At 40.9% G+C, this 20,137-nt stretch overlaps 1 protein-coding gene across 6 annotated transcripts in view; it reads right to left on the bottom strand.

The window, feature by feature from the left end:
* Nucleotides 1-20,137, bottom strand: part of rnf44 (ring finger protein 44) — a 151,088-nt gene that overhangs the window by 92,167 nt on the left and 38,784 nt on the right. Inside the window, exon 1 of one of the 6 annotated variants that reach the window (XM_072590901.1) lies at nt 2,277-2,996. The exons of 4 other annotated variants lie outside the window; for them this stretch is intronic. Coding sequence is in view for 1 of the 2 variants with exons in the window: in XM_072590900.1 (XP_072447001.1) it covers nt 816-833 (18 nt within the window). In the remaining variant the exon portion in view is untranslated. Of the gene's footprint in view, nt 1-815; nt 849-2,276; nt 2,997-20,137 lie in introns of those variants that run through there. One more of the 6 variants, XM_072590900.1, reaches the window with a different exon arrangement.

Here is a 20,137-nt window from a genome sequence, read left to right as displayed (position 1 = left end):
GGTCATCTCAAGTCACTCCGCAAGAAGAACTTTTCTGAATTTCAGTCACCACAATTAGGTAGATAAGCACTGCATCATCCAACTTGCACACAACAAATTAGATCGCCAATGGTTAATCTGTACCATTGATGCTAAATGTTAATATTGACACTGAGAAAGGTCCTGGCTCTTCGTTAAGTGCTACAGGATTTTGTCTAGTATGTCCAGTTGAAATTAATGGAACAAGCACACAAAACTAATTTCACACCTCATCAAAAAGACTCCACATTGGGACGCATTCTGCATTGCACAATTTGCATTAAAGCACCAGCATAGATTAGGTGTTTAAATTCTGGATTGGAGCTGAGACTTTCATATTCACTAGCAAGTTGTTACTAACTGAGTAGAGTTTACTCTGTGTGTATCCACTCATTTTTAAAAAAATATCAAAGAATCTTCCAATACTGCTGATATAAATTAAGGAATTATAAGATATATTGTTCAAAAGAATATCTTAACAATCCCACCAAAATAAAAAGTTATAACATATTATTTGCTTCGGTTACACAACAAATCATAAAGCTTCAACTTCAGTGTTGTAAAACCAAACTTCTACTTCTTGTGGAACAGGATTTTTCATCTATATAAACAAATACTCATGGTAACTTTAAAATCAATCCAGTCTTATTTCTAAAGGTCAGTAGATGTAGATCCCAATAAAAGTTTTGCTAGAAATTAACTCAACTGCTAAGTAGAACAGCACTTGTTAACTGTTTTGTAATAGAAACCAGAGACCCTACAAAATAGGTAAGCAATTAATAAAAGTAAACACAGACCCTGAAAAGGTGATACATGCCCTGAGCACTTCCCTGTGCTTCCTCCCAGCACTTCTTGCTAAATAGTGTCTCTTCTATCTCGCTGCCCCGCCTTCTCCAAATAGCAATACAGAAGAGATCTGGAACAAGAGATACAACTAAGGTAGATTTCTGTAGTTACCTCAGAGCACAGGAGACCAGATCACACTTTACAAGGACAGTAAACATTGAGATAACTGGATAAATGGAATGAGGAATGACAAACACAGAGGACTTCCTTTAACGTACAAAAAGGTGGAATGTGAAAGATGCTGGTGACGGGGTCACTTTTGATTTTGGCAGAACTGCCTATAAAAGAGGTGCCTACTTTAATTTTAAATCCATTATTTTAATGTACCAAAATCATAAATCAACATGATCACCATGATCAACACATGAAATGCCTCTCATTTGAGAAGCATTCTTTGCATGACAAGAAATACAGACATATTCTCCTTGTTTAATAGATAGCAAACAAATGCCTAGAATTTTAAAAAATGGTTTTACCAAATTGTTTCTTTATTTTTAAGAGGAGGCCAGCATATAGGACATTGCATGTTTTACGTGAAGTTTTGCAGAATTTGAACCACACTGTAAAACAAGCTTGAGTTTACAATGTAGACAATAAAGGCAGCAATCCAGACTAAAACTGCCAATGGAAAAGAAGGATTCTGCTTTCCATCTGTGCTGTTAAAAGTTTTGAAGCCCAGTGAATCCAAACAGCAGCAGCAAAAGACGAAGGGCCACAGAAATACTCTCACTGCAAAGCCTTCCACATACCTTAAAATTTTGGGAGGCTTTGTAATTTTTTTTAAAATTGCTAGTTTAGTTGGAAAGAGTTGTTTAAATATTTCACAACAATTACAACAATTAGTGTACGAGGAAACACACCCTCCCTAGAAAATAAATAAATAAATAGATAGATAGATAGATAAATGGCCAAACAGTGCGCTAAAGCTTTGTTGGGTCACTAAAAATCCGTCACTCTTGCTCATCTGTAATTATTAGACATCAAACAGCTAGCAGGCCTAGGGCCTTTGCATTCTTCTCAATGCAGCGTTACAATTCAGGCCTCAACATGATCCGACAGAAATGCAAACGGTCCCGGCATTGACCGTGCAATAATCCCGATAAATACAACAACAACAGAAAAATAAACCGACGCACTAAGTCGCCGCGTAGCCTGAGCAACCATTGAAAGGAAAGGGGGGAAAATAAGGAAATAAAAAAAAGATAAGGCAGCACCAACAAAAACAAGGCGGGGGCTGCTCGCGGTTAAAAAAAAGCACAAACAAAAGCCAGCTAAGGATAGGGATCCGAATGCAATCGGAGCAAAGCTGCCTTGGTGCAACCTTCGTACAATGCAAACATACGCCCAAATATTGCTATCCGAAATATGCGCAATACTGTGTTTAAAAAGCGTTTAAAAGCATGCACATATACCTGATTTAGCTTTTTAATCTGACATCGCTTTAATCGCTGATCTTGCCCACTTCATCCTCCTTCACCTCTCATTACATGTTCAGTGCTTTCCTATTATCTAAGAGCTCTCTTTCTTTCTCTCGGATTTTTTTTTCCCCTGCCTGGGTCCTCCAAGGCTCAAAATGGAACCGTCCAGGGGCGTCACCAAACATAAATAGGTAAGTAATCGTGCTGGGTTTTCACCAATGCGGTTTTCTGGCGGATCCCCGTTCACAAGGCGGGCTCTCAATTCCTGCATTGGGTGGTGTGCAGAGCCAACGAGCGGCTACTGCCGGGGAATGCTCCGGGTTGCATGGGCTGGAGCGGCTGGCAGCGCTCGGCTTTACCCCCACAGCGTGTAGCTTTCATTGGACTGCGCGCCCTGAAACTGGCTACGCCAAACAACGCTGCTGATTGACAGCTGAGCCCAGATCCCAGGCAAGAGGCACACATCAACACACGACTGCAGATAGTCGGCAAGACCTACTCAGCTCCAGCTGACTACATCTGTTCTAATATATGTATATAAGCAAAAAAAAAATCAACAAAAAAAATCCAATATGTGAGCACTTGAAAAGTCACTTGCTTCAGTCCAGGAGTTTGTTAGCACTGCTACAGACTTCTTTGTAATGTTCTGCTTCCCTCCCACGCTGCCTCTTTTAAAACAAAAAGAAGGCAGAGCGGCGAAAATGAACTCTGCTGCTGACTCTCTCAAATGAAAATAAACTCACTTCAGCTGGCCTGGGCTGACGTGCATGACGCAGGTCACATTTTGTTGCTTCGGGCAACAAGATAGCACAGCCCACAATGACATCGCCGTGTTGTGGATTACAGCTGGAGGAGTAATTTTACATTCTTTGTGTGTATTGGCTTCAGAGCACGACCTGCATCCTGCTCCTCTGGACCTCTTTGGCAGACACCAGGGGGACCTCCCAGAGCTCAAAATGCCCACGCTGCAACTGAAAGACACCAGACTAATAGCGATGGAAACCATGAAAGAGTTAAGCATGCTAAAAGTGGGCCAAAATCTTCAGCTAGCTGGAACGCATGACCTGAGAGCCAAAAGAGAAGTCATTTCTAGAAAGGATAACATCCAAAGTTGTACTTTTTTTCCTTAAATAAAAAAAGCGAGTTCACTATTGTTTAAACGTTGAGTTCGTTCTGTTCAATGGAAACCACCACAATCAGTTTTAAAGAGTAGGATCAAACTGCTCCCAGAATAGACTGCTGCACCCTGTCAATCCGAGTCTCTGTCGTCACTGTGGTCACGGAAATCGGGCTATTTATACTGGCGAAAGCACCCAAACCGCAGGAGGAGGAGGGGAATTGCATGTTTGCTTCCTGTTGCATTGAATGAAGTGGCTGGCGATGCATTTCAAAATTGCCATGCATTAAAAAAAACCCAGGAATTTACTGTCACTCCTCATTCTGGAATGAGTTACAACTTCACTGTATCCAGATAGTCCAGATGCAAACAACGTGTGTCATTTTATACTCTTTCTTTAACATCGAAAATATCTGCTTTGTAGATATGGAATTAAAACAAAATGATTTCCAGCTAAGTCAGATGCAGTAAATGGTTTGACCAAAAGCTTTGCCAGCGGCTGTGTTTCAAGAACTGGTTGTTGACACGAATGCCTTCAGCTACAATGAAGCAATAGTGGGGGAGACAATGTATAAGCAGCCAAAAATCAGACAAATAGATAGGAGTGGAATGAACGAGGTTTGTCACAGGGATAACAGCTTTGGTCTACAAATATTTCCTGAAGGAAACTGGCTCATTCAAGAAAGAAAATATGTATGAAATCTTATCATGCTTAATGTAAACTAGTCAGATAAGGTAATGAGCTGTTAATTGTGTGTGTTGACTACACTAAGATCTGTATATCTGAAATAGTAGAGATTAAAAGTAGGATTGTCCAGTGGGACATCCAAAAGAATGACCAACGTGAAAGTAAGGGAATGTTTTCTTCTGGCAACAAGGGCAGTGTTACATGACATAAGTGACGAAATCAACTGAGAAGTATCTTAGCAAATGGAGGACCAAAAGCAAGCCCCATCAAAATTTCTAAGTGCTGTTTTAAATAACTTGGAGGTAAGGGTGTCCAGCTTGACATCAGGGCAGCATTTAACAGAGTATGATGTCAAGGAGTCCTAGCAAAGCTGAAGCCAGTGGGATTGAGGGGGAAAACTGTCACTGGTTGGGGCCACACCTAACAAGAATGATGATGATTGCAGTTAGAACATAGAATAGTGCAGCACAGTGCAGGCCATTCAGTCCTCTATGTTGTACTGACCTTTTATCCTACTCTCCGATCTAACTAACCTACATACCCTTCATTTTACTATCATCCATGTGCCTATCCAAGGGTTGTTTAAATGTCCCTTAAGTATCCAACTCTACTACTACTCCTGGCAATGCATTCCATGCATCCACCACTCTCTGGGTAAAGAACAGACCTCTGACAACTCACCTGAACCTTCGTCCAATCACCTTAAAATTATGCCCTTCGTGATAGTCATTTCTGCCCTGGCAAAAAGTCTCTGGCTATCCACTCTATGCCGGTCACCATCTTGTAGACCCATAACAAGTCACCTCTCATCTTTCTTCACTCCAATGAGAAAAGCCATAACTACCTCAACCTTTCTTATTGGAGGTCAACAGCTCAGCCCCAGGATATCACCAAAATGTATTGTCCCAAGTCTGACCAACATGAACATGGAAATGAGGAAGAGTAGGCCATTTGGCCATTCAAGTCTGCTCCACCATTCAACAGAATTGGTATGATCATATATCTCAATGTGATTTTCTGACTTTATCCTCTACCTCATCTCGGTTCACAGAGATGTGCAACACGGAAACAGAATCTTCAATCCAACTCATCCATGCTGACTAAACTAATCTAGTCCCATTTGCCAGCACTTGGCCCATATCCCTCTAAACCCTTCCTATTCATATACCCATCCAGATAGCTTTTAAATGTTGTATTTGTACCAGCCTCTACCACTTCCTCTGGCAGCCCATTCCAAACACACACCACCTTCTGCGTGAAAAAGTTGCCCTTTAGGTCCTTTTAAATCTTTTCACTCTCACCCTAAACCTATGCCATGTAGTTCTGGACTCCCCCCACCCCAGGGAAAAGACCTTGTCTATTTACCCTATCCATGCCCCTCATGATTTTATAAACTTCTATAAGGTCACCCTCAACCTCCAATATTCCAGGGAAAACAGCCGCAGCCTATTTGTGTTTAAAGTCTTTTTCAAAAAAAAACTGTCTTTCTTGAATATATTTAATGACTTGACCTCTGCTGCTTTGTGGTGGAGAATTCCTCAGGTTCATTATCCTTTGAAGGAATTTTTCCTCATCTCAGTCCAAAAGTGTGACTGTCTTGAGCTGACATGGAGGTCTCGACCTTGTGTAGAGGTCTTCTTTATCTTTGGCTTCCAGGTAAGTCCAGTGCCCTGGCAGGCAGTCTTATCCTGATTACATCTTCAGGGTATTCCATCACACTTTAATCAGCTTGCCCTGAGGCCAGCCCTGTCCACTGAACTGTGTTGAACTTTGTCTTAATTTTGCTTTAAAATTATTATATATAACTTCTGACGTTGATGTAGGCACCATGGTGGTGTTACTTATAAAACTTTTCACTGTTTTTTTCCATGTAAAAGTAGATGTGACAATACATTTCTGTTCTATTCTATTCCATATCCCAAGATTGTGTCCCTGGTTCTAGACTCTCCAACCAAGGAAAACACCCTCCCTGCAGCTAGTCTGTCTAGATGAGAGTGCTGCTGGAAAAGCCCTTCATTCCTGAAGGGCTCTTGCCCGAAACGTCGATTTTCCTGCTCTTCACATGCTGCCTGGCCTGCTGTGTTTTTCCAGCACCACTCTAATCTTGACTCTGATCTCTAGCATCTGCAGTCCTCACTTTCATCTAGTCTGTCTAGCCCTGTTAGAATTTTATATATTTCAATCAGGTCCCCACTCATCCTTCTAAATGAGTGTAAATATAGGCTCAGTTAAATCAATCTCTCTTCATAGAACAGTCTTGCCATAGAACGGGTACAGCAGAGGTTTACGAGGCTGGCACCAGGGATGGCAAGAATACCCTTTCTTAGGAAGGAGACCAAAACTGCATGCAATTACTCCAAGTCTTACCAAGACCCTTATGACTGTATTAAGACATTTCTACTTCTGAAATAAAGGATGCTTTGCTATTGGCCTTTCCCTGCCTGCCTGCCTACTTGCATCGAGTGGAGTTCAAGCTTACCCAAACCTCTTTGAACATCCACACTTCCCAATATAACACCATTTAAAGAATACTCATCCTCTCTATTTTTCACAAAGTGTATCCAGGTTGTACTGCATCTGCCATGTATTTGCTTAGCCATATAATTTTTATAAATCACCTCAAAGCTTCCTTGCATCCTCCTCACAACTCAATCATGCCCTGTCTTGTGTCATCAGAAAAGTTGGAAATGTTGGATTTGGTTCCATCATCCAGGTCCAGTGTACATTGTGAACAGCTGGGGACCAAGAACCACTGCTTGCAATACCTCACCTGTCACTGTCTACTGCTTGGAAAAATAAGACTCAGTTATTTGCATGCTGTTTTCTGAATGTCAACCAATTCTCTATCCATGCCAATATACTGCTCCCTTTTCCATGTGCTTTAACATTGCCCTCTAAACTCTTGAAGGACCTTATTAAAAGCCTTCTGAAATACACCACGTTCAATGGTTCTTCCTTATTTACCCCAGTAGTTACATCCTCAAAAAAATCTCCAGTAGATTTATGCTTGATTTGCCTTTCACAAACCCATAGTGGCTTTGTTCAATCCAGTTAATATTTTCCAAATGTTCTGTTATCACAAATTTTATAATAGACAACTAGCATTTTCCTCCACATTCGATCCATATCCCTGTTTTTCTCTCGCTTTTTAAATAGCAAAGTTAATTCTACCATCCTCTAATTTGTGGGACCCCTGCTCCAGAGTCGATAGAATTTTGAGATGACAACCAAGGCATCCAATATTTGCAGGGTCACTTCCTTTACTACTCTGGGATGTAGATTTCCAAGTCCCACTGCTTTGACAGACTCTAGCCCCATTAATTTCCCCAGCACCATTTTTTAATTAATATTTCTTTTCTTCAATTCCACCTTGTCACTAGACCTTTGTTTTCCTGGCATCTTTGGGAAGCTGCTTGTGCCCTTATTTGTGAAAACAGAACCAAAGTATGTGTTTAATTCTTCTGCCATTCTGTTGTTCCCTATTATAATTTCCCTGGCTTTTAACTTTAAGGGATCTATATTTGTCTTTCCTAATATTTTTCTCTTTACACATTTATAGACGTTTTTATGGTCTATTTCTATGTTCCCTGCAATTCTACTCTCATTCTCCATTTTCCCCTTCTTGATCAAAACTGCTTTACCAAAGGCACCATAAATGTCTGAAGTGTGGTATTCCCAGATGGCTGCACAATATTCAGCCACTTTTCACCACTCCTCGGATACAAAAGCAGTATGTGTCCATGTGCAATAATACCTGGACAACATCTAGGTTCAGGCCGATATGTAGTGAGTAATATTCCTTCCACACAAGTAACAAGTAATGTCAAGCTCCAACAAATGAACATTGTGTTTTGACACTCAAAGGTATTACCATTGTTGAATCCATTTAAAGAAATTTCACAATTGGATGCAAGTTTGCTCGCTGAACTGGAATGTTTATTTTCAGACGTTTTGTCACCATACTAGGTAACATTAGTGAGCCTCTGGTGAAGCCTTCTCAAAACTCGCTAAATTTCACAATTCGTAACAAGCAAGCATTCCATTGACTAACAAAAACTTCACTTGGAAAAGCTATCAATCTGTGGCTACTTAAAAGTTAAAACTAGAAGTAGACTAAAATAAATGGTTTAAGATTTCCAATGAGTAACTTGATTAGAACCTTTAGAAATCAGGAAGGGAGACCAAAATTGATACAGGGGAACAAATAAAATGGAAACAAACTAGCAAGAAATATAAAAACAGATAATAAGTTCTTCCACAATTAAATGAAACAATAGAGTGAAAAATTTGAGCATGGGTCCTTCTAACTACATCATACGTGACATGATATTTCAGCTCTTTGTATTGATGGAAAGAGTGGCCACACAAATGGAGCACTAATCATGGCAGGAATTGAGTGAATGTAGGATCCCAACCAATGGCCTGCACACTTGGTCTGCCAGTTTAAACTGAATGGAGAAAAGCCTCACCTTGATTCAGCACAGTCAATGTAGTCCAGCAAAATCACTCCTACTCTGTCAGCAGCATATTGTGAGATGTCCAGGAAAGGGAAGATGGAGAAAGGATACACAAACGTGAGGTCTCTGCTGAAAGTCCTCCACTTCCCCTCCAACCCTCACTCCAAATTAGTTCCCCATGAGCTGCCTCCTGTCTCAATGGCTTAAACTGGTCTCTGCACAAATGCAGTTACAAATAAAGGCTGGTTACTAGAATCAGCCTTTATTCTGAGTCACATTGAGCTACAGATTTAAACATTACAAACATACATCTCCCAACAGAATTTCAACAGTTTCAGTAAGTGAGAGGTGACCTCATAGAAGTTTATAAAATAATGAGGGGTATAGATAGAGTTAATGGCGTTCTCTAGGATTAGGGATTTTTAAGGTGAGAGGAGACAAATTTTAAAAAGGCATGGCGGGTGTGGGGGGGGTGCAGGGGAGCTTTTTATTAAACACAGAGGATGATTCACATGTGGAATGAACTTCTTGAGGAAGTGGTGGATGTGGGTACAATTACAACATTTAAAAGACATTTGGATAAGGACATGAACAGGAAATGTTTGGATAGATATGGGCCAGAAGCAGACAGGAGGGACTATGTTAGTTTGAGATTATGGTCAACATGGACCAAAGGATCTGCTTCCATGCTGTTTGACTCTATGACAATGACACTAAAGTGTCTTTAAGTTATTTTTGATCTAACTGTTCTTTCATGTCATGACACACCTCTATTTTAGATCTAAAGGCTGGAATCTTCTCAGACTCTGAATGATGCGAGCATTGGAGAGTCAACTGGCAACATCGAATGACAGAAATTAGGTTCTTGAGGAAAAAAATAGTCTGGTTCTGCAACTGAACTTTGAACAGTGAGACGAGATTCTCGCTAGTGAGTGATGAGAGGTCTGTTTGCATCTATTTGCAATACCATTTGTACCTAATCTTGTCTCCCTGACATTGCATTGCCTATTCTATTCTACCACGTGCCAGTTAGAAATTAGACAGCAATGCTTCCCAATATGGAAGTCAGAGGATCCAGCTCACTACCTGCTCCTCCAGACTGCAGTCCTGAATATCTCAGGGCACACTGCATTGCCAACAACAGCCTATTCCCCATAGTCATCCACGGATGTTGGCTTCACAAATCTACTGGTCTCTCGGTATCTTCAGTTCACATCCCTGCCTCACTCATAATACAATACCCCACTTCAGTGCTGCACTTTGGAGCACCACGGAACCTTTCATTTTAATGCAGATGCCGGGGCACTTTGAGAGCAGGGACAAGGTCTGAACTCATGAATTGGATCAGGATGCATCTCAGGGCTCTTGCTCTTTATTGCTCACTCACATTGCACCTTTTTGGATGCTCACAGCATCTCAGTCTTGCTTTTTTGCATGTTTCCTCTTCAGCCAGAGCATAAAGGCTTACAATATTTCTGTCTTGACTTGCTATCTAGTTCAGACACAAAGCCATGCAGCCTGTGAGTGATCAGGTAAGGGGGTAACCATGTTGTTATATGACACTATGCTTTATCAATGTTACACCTATACCAGTACCAGCAGTTTGCAAACACAATGACATGTATGTCAGTCAAATGGACATATCTCAAGCCTGAGGGGAGTAGTCTTCAGTCTGATTAAAGGAAACAGTCTTTAGTCAGGATAAAGGCACAGTAAGTCAAGAGAAGGTCCAATACCAGTCCAGAGGCTTGGAATTGGTCAGTCAGGGGTCTGGTGAATGAGCTACTATCAGCCCTGTAAGTCCAATTCAACCAGTCCGTTGGGGAGCTGTACGACCATCAGTTAGGACTGCCTCTCCAAGTTGCTAAGGAAGGAGGAAAGGCCATGGTCAGTCCAGAGGTGCACGAGCATAATCAGGGATCGAACAGCAGTAGGAAAGCTGGTGAAAGTCGCATGTAGGGATTGGAGGCAACACACTGGGAAGCAGAGAGGACAATAATTGTGAAGAGAGTCAATTCAATATATTAAGGTGAGAGACAATAGAGTATTAAAGAGTAATGGCCACCATTCTCGATTTGATACGGTTATGGGGTGGGGTGGGGTGGGGTGGGGTGGGGTGGGGGGGGGTGCAGTGGAGAACTGTGGATGAGTATGCTGAGGCTCAGAGGGTAATGTGGGGAAACAAACATTTAAATAAATAGGCCGTGTAGGAATGTGGAGATGATCAATGCTGATGGGGTTGTCAGGGAGGGCAAAGAAGTAAGGAATATGAAGATTAGGGCGAGGGGTCTTTACCCACACTGAGAGGCTGAGCCTGTGAGGCCTGATGCCTGTTGCCTTCTCATCCAAATCACAAATGTACAGTGGAAATTAAAATGGATAACATTGCACCCAGAGTAATTGTTTCATTCTCTGAAGGAGGAGCCCTTCAAAGAGCAATAGCATTAAACAGCAACCCATAAAGGTTATCACAAAATTCTGTAGGTGGTCCTTACACATTGACCAATCCCATGGAGTAAGGATCCTGACCAAACACTCTTAACCCCATCTTGACCCACTCTTGAAAAAGGGTTATGCCTGGAATGTCAACTCTCTTGCTGCTTAGATGCTGCCTGACCGGCTGTGCCTTTTCCAGTGTCACACTTTAAAGACTCTGACTCTCCAGCATCTGCAGTCCTTTACTATCTCCTAACAATATAAATCAATCCTTCTAATGGCTATGAGGCACAGGTAATGTTGTTTGGCTAATTAAAAAGGATTCACCTGAATTGCCAAAGTAGCAATCACCTGAACGAGATGCAAGAGCTGTTCACTTTACACCCTGAACCATAAAACACTCACACCATGTGCTTCTAAATAAACCCGTTGGACTATAACCTGATGTTCTGTGAGTTTTAAACTGTGTTCAACCCAATCCCACACCAGTACCTCCATATCATCGACACTACTAACTGCCAGCTCAAAGTGGAGAGAATCTCCAAGAAGAGTATAAGTCTGTTGGACTATAACCTGATGTTGAGAGATTTTTAACTTTGCCAGCCCAGTCCAACATGCACCTCCACAGCATGGCTAACATTATCCAAATGCAACACTGCTTTTCCTAGGTACTGTAGGAACTGGAATTGGACTGGAGAAAGCTTCATTATTGCTGCCATATATACAATCTGGATTTCAAAACTGGTAAATAGTTGGGTGATTTGAGGTCCCAACATTTGTGGGAAGAGTGAAACAAGCCTTGTTTATTTTCAAATCTTAATGATGACTGTAGCTATCATTGTTAGTAGCTGTCTGTGAAGAAAATTATAAACGACAAATAGGTTTCATGATCTTTTCCCCCAAAGGTGACACAGCAGCGCCAATTAGAATTGGCAGCACAGCAGATATGCACTAAAATATACCAACTTTAATTTAGAATTTACTTCAAATTAAGTTTTTTAAAAAAGCAATTCAAGGGAAGTGTTTAAGAAAATAAGCAATGGCTGCAATCACAACCCACTCACCTTAATTCAAAATAGGTTAAATCAAATTAACTTCTACTTCAACTTTATGATAATTAAATTTTTCTTATGTATAAATTATCAATTGCTGTACTATTTAAACTCCATAATTCAATTTATTGCATGATTTTGTTTAAAAAACCCCCGAAAAAGTAGCTTTGAAAATACAGGAGTCTAGATTAGAGTGGTGCTAGAAAAGTATAGCAGGTCAGGCAGCATCCAACACCACTGTAATCTAGACTCTAATTTCCAGCATCTGCAGTCCTCACTTTTGCCTTGAAACAAAAAACTGGAGATGATTGTACTAAGTGTTGTCTTTGAACCTGCAGGAGACTCATGCAAGATAATTTAGTGTCCACAATATAAGAGTTTCATTTCCACGAATGGACCTAAACTTATTTCTCAAGCTCAATTAATTTTCACAGAAAAAAGTTACATTATAATTTGGCTAGTCTTAACTGAGACTTTTGAGCAAAATCTTAGAATTATCCTTCCTATAATTAAATACATTTTTTGGACAGTGTCAGATACACTTCCAAGTTTTGTTTTGCAGACATCATGAAAGAAGATTTTCCTAGTGTAGATTGAAGCTGGAGGAAACAACAAACTAGAGAGAGCCCAGTTTCACGTTTTCAGCCATTTAAACATTTAAAAAAACAGTATTAACTGGTAGTTGTCATTTACCAGAGCTTATAGTTAATAATCGTAAGTGTACAACAAAGCAGCTAGCACCATTTTGCCTATTTTTTTTTGAAAACTTTAAATTGATTAAGCGCAACTTGTATATTATATGCCAAAATAAATAATGACAAAAATAACTTCCTTCACCATGGGCGGCACGGTAGCACAGTGGTTAGCACTGCTGCCTCACAGTGCCAGAGACCCGGGTTCAATTCCCGACTCAGGTGACTGACTGTGTGGAGTTTGCACATTCTCCCCGTGTCTGTGTGGGTTTCCTCGGGTTTCCTCCGGGTGCTCCGGTTTCATCCCACAGTCCAAAGATGTGCAGGTCAGGTGAATTGGCCATGCTAAATTGCCCGTAGTGTTAGGTAAAAGGGGGATGGGTGGGTTGCGCTTCAGCGGGTTGGTGTGGACTTGTTGGGCCGGAGGGCCTGTTTCCACACTGTAAGTAATCTAATCTTCACATGAGAGGTAGGAGAAGAAGAATTTATCTTTGATTCCCAGCCTTTACTTTCATAAACATACAAAACTTCAAACAGATATTGAAATGTTTAGCAATCAATTTCCTAGATTTTTACCCCACAGAAACAGCTGGGCATTATGTATTTGAAATTTTTAATTTTTAAATTTTACGAATTCTGAGAAAATAATTTATTGCATTATGAGGCAAATTTCTAACATCAACAATTTTTATTTTGTACCATAGCACATATTGAGATAAGAGCTCAATTTGGTTAGCGTTATTAAGTTTTACCCAGAATTGAATGATCTTTCCAGCTACCCATTTATGCATATGTGATAATAAATCTGCCAGTGGAGACATCAGGAAGGTAATGCATAATCAGAAATGAAACTCAATTTTTGTTTTGCTAACTTTCTCCTCTTTTCACTGCATCTGAAAATAAGTAGTTTTGTGACTGTTGTAAACCACCTAGTATGATCAGTCAAGTGGTTATACTTCACAAAAGAGTCTAGTAGGTCTGGTAGGCTATTTTGTCCAAACATCACAGTGCATCAAAACAGAGCTTACATAAAACCTACACATTGAGGTCGGGATTAGTAATTAGGAACAAGAAGCCAATATGAGATTCCCCTTCATATCATCATACAATTCCTACAGTATGAAAGCAGGCCATTTAACCCATCAAGTCCATACTGCTCTCCAAAGACTCACCCAGATTCAACCCATCCCCCCCAAACCCCCAACCCCATCCCTGTAACTATGCATTTCCCAAGGCTAATCCATCTAACCTGCACATCCTTGGACTGTGGGAGGAAATACACGCAGACACAGGGAGAATGTACAAACTCCACACAGCCTGAGATTGGAATTGAACCCAGGTCTCTTGTACTAAGAGGCAGCAGTGCTAACCACTGAGCCACTGTGCCACCTTTTAGAATGGGGACCTGAAAGTGACTGAACAACTGTCTGAGTAAAGATAGCTTTTAGATCTTCTGCTCTATTTTCTATCAATTTGCTTAAAGGTTCTTTGATTTAGTATTTTTGCCTAAAGCAATGGAGCAACTCACCAAGGTTCCAAACATCTTTATATTGACCTTGAAGGATAAAAGCAGCAGATACATGGGAAAATAACCTGTATGTCTCCCTTTATGCCACATGCTATTCCTAATTTGGAACTATAGCACTGTTCCTTCACAGTCAGTGGATCAAATACAGTTCCCAACAGTACTGTGAATATCCCACACTCCGAGGACTGCAATGGTTCAAGAAGGCAGCGCATCACTACCTTCCCAAAGACAACCAGAGGAACAAGAAATGCTTTCCGAACTAGTTATGCCTACGTCTGATGAACAAAATATTTAGAAAAATAGAAAGCAGATTCTGCAGTCCAAAGATCTGAAATTTGCATATTGTCCCCCAAGTTCGACCACAGGCACCTGAACTAGCCAAACAATAGATTGGTTCTCACTCAAGTCTTGAATAAACTAATTTTACTTGTTTCTCCAAATTTACTTGAATAATAACTAGAGGACAACTCAGAAGAACTTTATTCCAATTTGATTTATAGACTGCTTTTTAAAATCCACAAATCTGTGGCCTATCACATCTTATAATGTGTAGTTTTAAAAAATCATTAAAATACCCCAAATTAATCGGTCAGTGTGAACTATGAAATTGTAGAAACATAGTTTTCATTCTTTCACAAGGGCAAACTTCAAACAATTGTTAAAATGACCTTTTTTTTTTACATCTGTTCCAGGTGTTAGTGCTACCTAGGAATTCAAGGTTATCCATACATGCAAACATTCAAAAGATACAGGCACATAATTTGTCTACCTATTCTTGAAAGACTTGGTTAGCATAAGGCAGATCAACACCATTTTCAGAGAAAACTGAAAGATTTGAATGCTATTTCTATCGACCCTGTCTCAAAACTACTAATCACTAACCTTCCTTGTTTGAAACTGAAGTGATGCTGGGAGGACAGCCAAAGAACTTTCAAATCACAGCTGCTTCTTCTCAGAGTTTAAGAAATTTATGAATACATCATTCTAACAACATTTCCACAATTTTAAGCAGGAAAAGATGCAGTTTTCGTAAACCAAAGTACAGAACAACTTTAATTTTCTAAAGATAGTTCTGATTCTACATCTCCAATGTTATCGCCTAACAGATTGTGGGTATGGAGCATGAGACCAAGTGGAATTGTAGAACAGGGAATATGTTAAGGGATAATTGGATGGACATTTTATTGGGTGTCTTTGTATGTGTTCATATGGAAGAAGTAATCAGAATTGGAAGTTTGTGGGGTGGGCATGTAAATGAAACTAACTAGAAAATAGATGCCTGAACTCTACCTTGCGAGCTTTTCTCCCTTGGTATTTAATATTGTTTACAGAGGATGGTTCACGGTGTGAACTATTGTGTTATAGGCTTTATTAACTCACTCACCAGCTCGTTATATTTTCTAATACAGGATTGCCGTTCATTCATTCATTCATAACTCTTTACGAACCCATTATTTTCTATAACACTGTTTCACACATTCATTCATAAAATTGCCAAGGTTCTGTCGTATCCAAATTTAAAAATACCCCTTTCAAACCCATTACTGCATTTCCACACCTTATCAACCATTGCAACAAGCGGTGTTTACCTCTGAATAAGTGCAGCATTCAGAACAATATCATCTCCATCAAGTCTCCATGAAACATTATAATATTAATCAGCCTTTACCAACTGAACCGGACTAGTACTATTATCCTTGGGGGAGTTTTTGCTACTGCTGTTAGGGAGGTTTTAAACTAATATGGCAGAGGGCTGGGAACCAGAAGAGTAGTAGACAGTGAGGTGGAAACTAGAGACTGTAAGGAACAGGATCATGAAGTTAGCATTACCAAAGGGAAGACTAGGCAGAGAGTAGATGAACGCAAAAGAACGCAAAAGGTGGCCTGAAGTGCATATACTTTAGTGCAAGGAGTATAGTGGGTAAGGCAAATGAATTTCGGGCTTGGAGGGGAGTATGATGTTATTGCAATCACAGAGACTTGGTTGAAGGAAGGGTCTGATTGGCAACTAAATGTTCCAGGATAAAGATGCTTCAGACAGGGCAGGGAGGGAACTAAAAGGGGCGGACGAGTTGTATTGCTCAGGGATGATATCATGGCTGTGCTAAATGAGGACACTATGGAGGGCTTGAGTGGTAAGGCATTATGGGTAGAACTGAGAAATAAGAAGGGTGTAGTTACATTGTTGGGGCTGTATTACAGGCCTCCCAACAGTGAGCATGAGGTAGAAGAACAAATAGGTAACAAATTATGGAAAGATGTGGAGGCAACAGGGTGGTGGTGATGGGAGATTTAAATTTTCCCAACATTGACAGGGGTACACTTAGTGTCAGAGGTCTGGATGGGGCAGAATTTGTAAGGAGCATCCAGGAAAGTTTTCTAGAGCAGTATGTCAATAGTCCGACGAGCGAAGGGGCCATATTGAACCTGGTATTGGAGACTGCGCCAGGCCAGGAGTAGAAGTTGCAGTGGAGGATTTCTTTGGGAATACTGACCAAAATTCTGTAAGTTTTAGAATACTTGTAGACAAAGATGAGAGTGGTCCTAAGGGAAGAGTACTAAACTGGACCAAGGTCAATTTTATTAAAATTCAGCAGGAGCTGGGAAATGTGGTTTGGGAGCAGATATTGGAAGGCAAGTCCACATTTGATATGTGAAGGCTTTCAAAGATAGGTTGAAGATAGTGCAGGATAAGCACGTCCTTTTGAAAACATGGACAGGAAAGCAAGGTTCATGAAGGGAGGCACGATGGCTCGGTGGTTAGCACTGCTGCCTCACAGTGCCAGGGACCCGGGTTTGATTCCAGCCTTGGGCAACTGTCTGTGTGGAATTTACACATTCTCCCAGTATCCGCGTGGGTTTCCTCCGGGTGCTCAGTTTTCCTCCCACAGTCCAAAGATGTGCAGGTTAGGTGAATTGGCCATGCCAAATTGACCATAGTGTGAGGTGCATTAGTCAGGGGTAAATGTAGGGGAATGGGTCTGGGTGAGTTGCTCTTCGGAGGGTTGGTGTGGACTTGTTGGGCCGAAGGGCCTGTTTCCACACTGTAGGGAATCTAATCAATTAACCGTGGATGACAGGATAAATCGTGCGACTAGCCAAGAGGAAAAGGGAAGCGTACATAAGGTCCAGGCAGCCAAGAACAGACAGGCTTTGGAGGAATATCGAGAGAGGAGGACCAATCTTAAATGAGGAATTAAAAGAGGTCATGAAATAACTTTAGTAAGCAGAATTAAGGAGAATCCCAAGGCATTTTATTCATATAAAAGAAGCAAGGAGGTAACTAGAGAAAGGGTTGGTCCATTAATGGATAAGGAAGGAAGGTTGTGTGTCGAACTTGAGAAAATCGGTGAGATTCTCAATGATTACATTGCATCAGTGTTCACTGAGGAGAGGGACATGATGCATGTTGAGATTAGAGACAGAGGTTTGGTCACCCTGGATCATGTTGACATAAGGAGGGAAGATGTGTTGGGTAGGTTAAAGGATTTTAAGGTGGAAAAATCCCTAGGATCTGATGGGAACTATCCCAAGTTGCTGAGGGAGGAGAGAGAGAAAAGAGCTGGTGCCCTGACAGATATCTTTGCAGCATCCTTCAACACAGGTGAGGTGCCGGAGGACTGGAGGGTCGCTCAGGTTGTCCCCTTGTACAAGAAGGGTAGTAGGGATATTCCAGATAACTACAGACCAGTGAGCCCGACATCAGCGGTGGAAAGTTGCTGGAGAAGATACTGAGGGATAAAATCTATTTATATTTGGAAAAGAATGGCTTATCAGTGATAGGCAACATGGTTTTGTGCGGCGGAGATCATGCCTTACTAATTTAATAGAGTTCTTTGAGGAAGTGACCAAGTTGACAGATGAAGGAAAGGCTGTAGATGTCATACACATGGACTTTAGTAAGGCATTTGATAAGGTTCCCCATGGTAAACTAATGGAGAAAGTGAAGTCATATGGTGTGCAGGGTGTTCTAGCTAGGTGGATAAAGAACTGGTTGAGCAACAGGAGACAGAATGGTCGTTGAAGGGACTCTCTCGAAATGGAGAAAGGTGACCAGTGCTGTTCCACAGGGATCAGTGCTGGGGCCAGTGTTGTTTGTGATATACATAAATAATCTGGAAGAGGACATTGCTGGTCTGATCAGTAAGTTTGCAGATTACATGAAGATGGATGAAGTAACAGAAAGCATAGGGGACTGTCAAAGAATACAGGAGAATATAGATAGACTGGAGAGTTGGGCGGAGAAGTGGCTGATGGAGTTCAATCCAGGCAAATGTGAGGTGATGCATTTTGGGAAGTCTAATTCTACAGCAGACTATACTGTAAATGGAACAGCCTTGGGAAAAGTTGATGTGCAGAGAGATCTGGGAGTTCAAGTCCATTGTATCCTGAAGGTGACTGCACAGGTGGATAGAGTGGTCAGGTCATTATATGGTATCCTTGCCTCCATCAGACGGGGTATTGAGTATAAGAGCTGGCAGGTCATGTTAAAATTGTACAAGACTTTGGTTCAGCCGCATTTCGAAATGTGTACGGTTCTGGTCATCACATTACCAAAAGGATGTGGACACTTTGGAGAGGGTGCAGAGAAGGTTGACGAGGGTGTTGCCTGGTAGGGAAGGTACTCGCTATGAAGAGAGGTTGAGTAGGTTAGGATTGTTTTCATTCGGAAAAAAAAGAGATTGAGGGGGTATCTGATTGAGGTCTACAAAATCATGAAGGGTATGGACAGGGTGAATTAGAGATAAGCTTTTTCCTTCGGGTGAGGGATTCAATAACGAGAGGTCACGCATTCAAGGTGAGAGGTGAAAAGTTTAAGGGGGATACACATGGAAAGTACTTTACACAGTGGGTGGTAGATGCCTGGAATGCGTTGCCAGCAGGTGTAGTAGAGGTGGTACAGTAGATTCATTTAAAGGTGCATCCGGACAGATCCATGAGTAGGTGGGAGCAGAGGGATGCAGATGCTTCGGAATTGGGTGATAGGTTTAGACAGTGGATTTGGATCAGCTCAGGCTAGGAGGGCTGAAGGACCTCTTCCTGGGCAGTAAGTTTTTTTTGTTCTTTGTTCTGAACTATCTCCTGGACCTGAATAGATGAAGTACCTGTTAAATACCTTTTAACTGGGCCATTATCCCCTTAAGCATTTCCATTAAATTGCGTGAATGAATGAAACTTATACTGGCAAATAGTAAACAAATCTCACAATCCAGCTGCAGTAATCAGTTTAATATCCTTTATTCTTTTATTAAGTACAGGTACAATATTTAACTTATTTAGAGCGTACAGGCCAAGTATGTTTACTAATATTTACTAACTTAAAAGACAAAACGACTAATACCTCCTAATTATGCAAGCAGACAGAAGTAGCCATCAGCACTTAGCACATGTTTTAACCCATCTCCTGTCTCCCAGGACAGAAGCCCGTCAAACCTTTGTGAACTATAGATAAATAATCTAACACCATTGTAATGGAATTTTAATATATGTAGGAACTGTGTATAAAAAGGGGCTCTTGTAAGAACTGTATTTTGGAATGCTATTACTGCCTCGGACTTGTGCTGTGATTGCTGAATAAAAGAGGCTACTTTCAGAACTCACTGATTCCAGTTGTTATTTGAACACACTCCCACACTGTCTGTAAGTAAAGGTTTGAAAAACTAAACATTATTCTAACGAATGAGAGATTTGAAGAGAGCTTTAGAAAGATCGCTTGAATCTAAAATTTATTCATGATTATCAAACTCATTTCCTGAAAGCAAACCATTAAACTGTGGAAGAATAAGGTAACCCGTAGACCTAGGTAGTTTCTTTACTGAAGAAGAAACTAGTAGTAGCTTGATACGTTTGCTATACAAGACAAGTGACGACATTTTTTGCAGAAT

The sequence above is a fragment of the Chiloscyllium punctatum genome, chromosome 20 (genome assembly GCF_047496795.1).
Source record: "Chiloscyllium punctatum isolate Juve2018m chromosome 20, sChiPun1.3, whole genome shotgun sequence".
Lineage (NCBI taxonomy): Eukaryota > Metazoa > Chordata > Chondrichthyes > Orectolobiformes > Hemiscylliidae > Chiloscyllium > Chiloscyllium punctatum.
The sequence above is the reverse complement of the archived record's forward strand: the minus strand, read 5'-3'. Positions and strand labels throughout refer to the sequence as shown.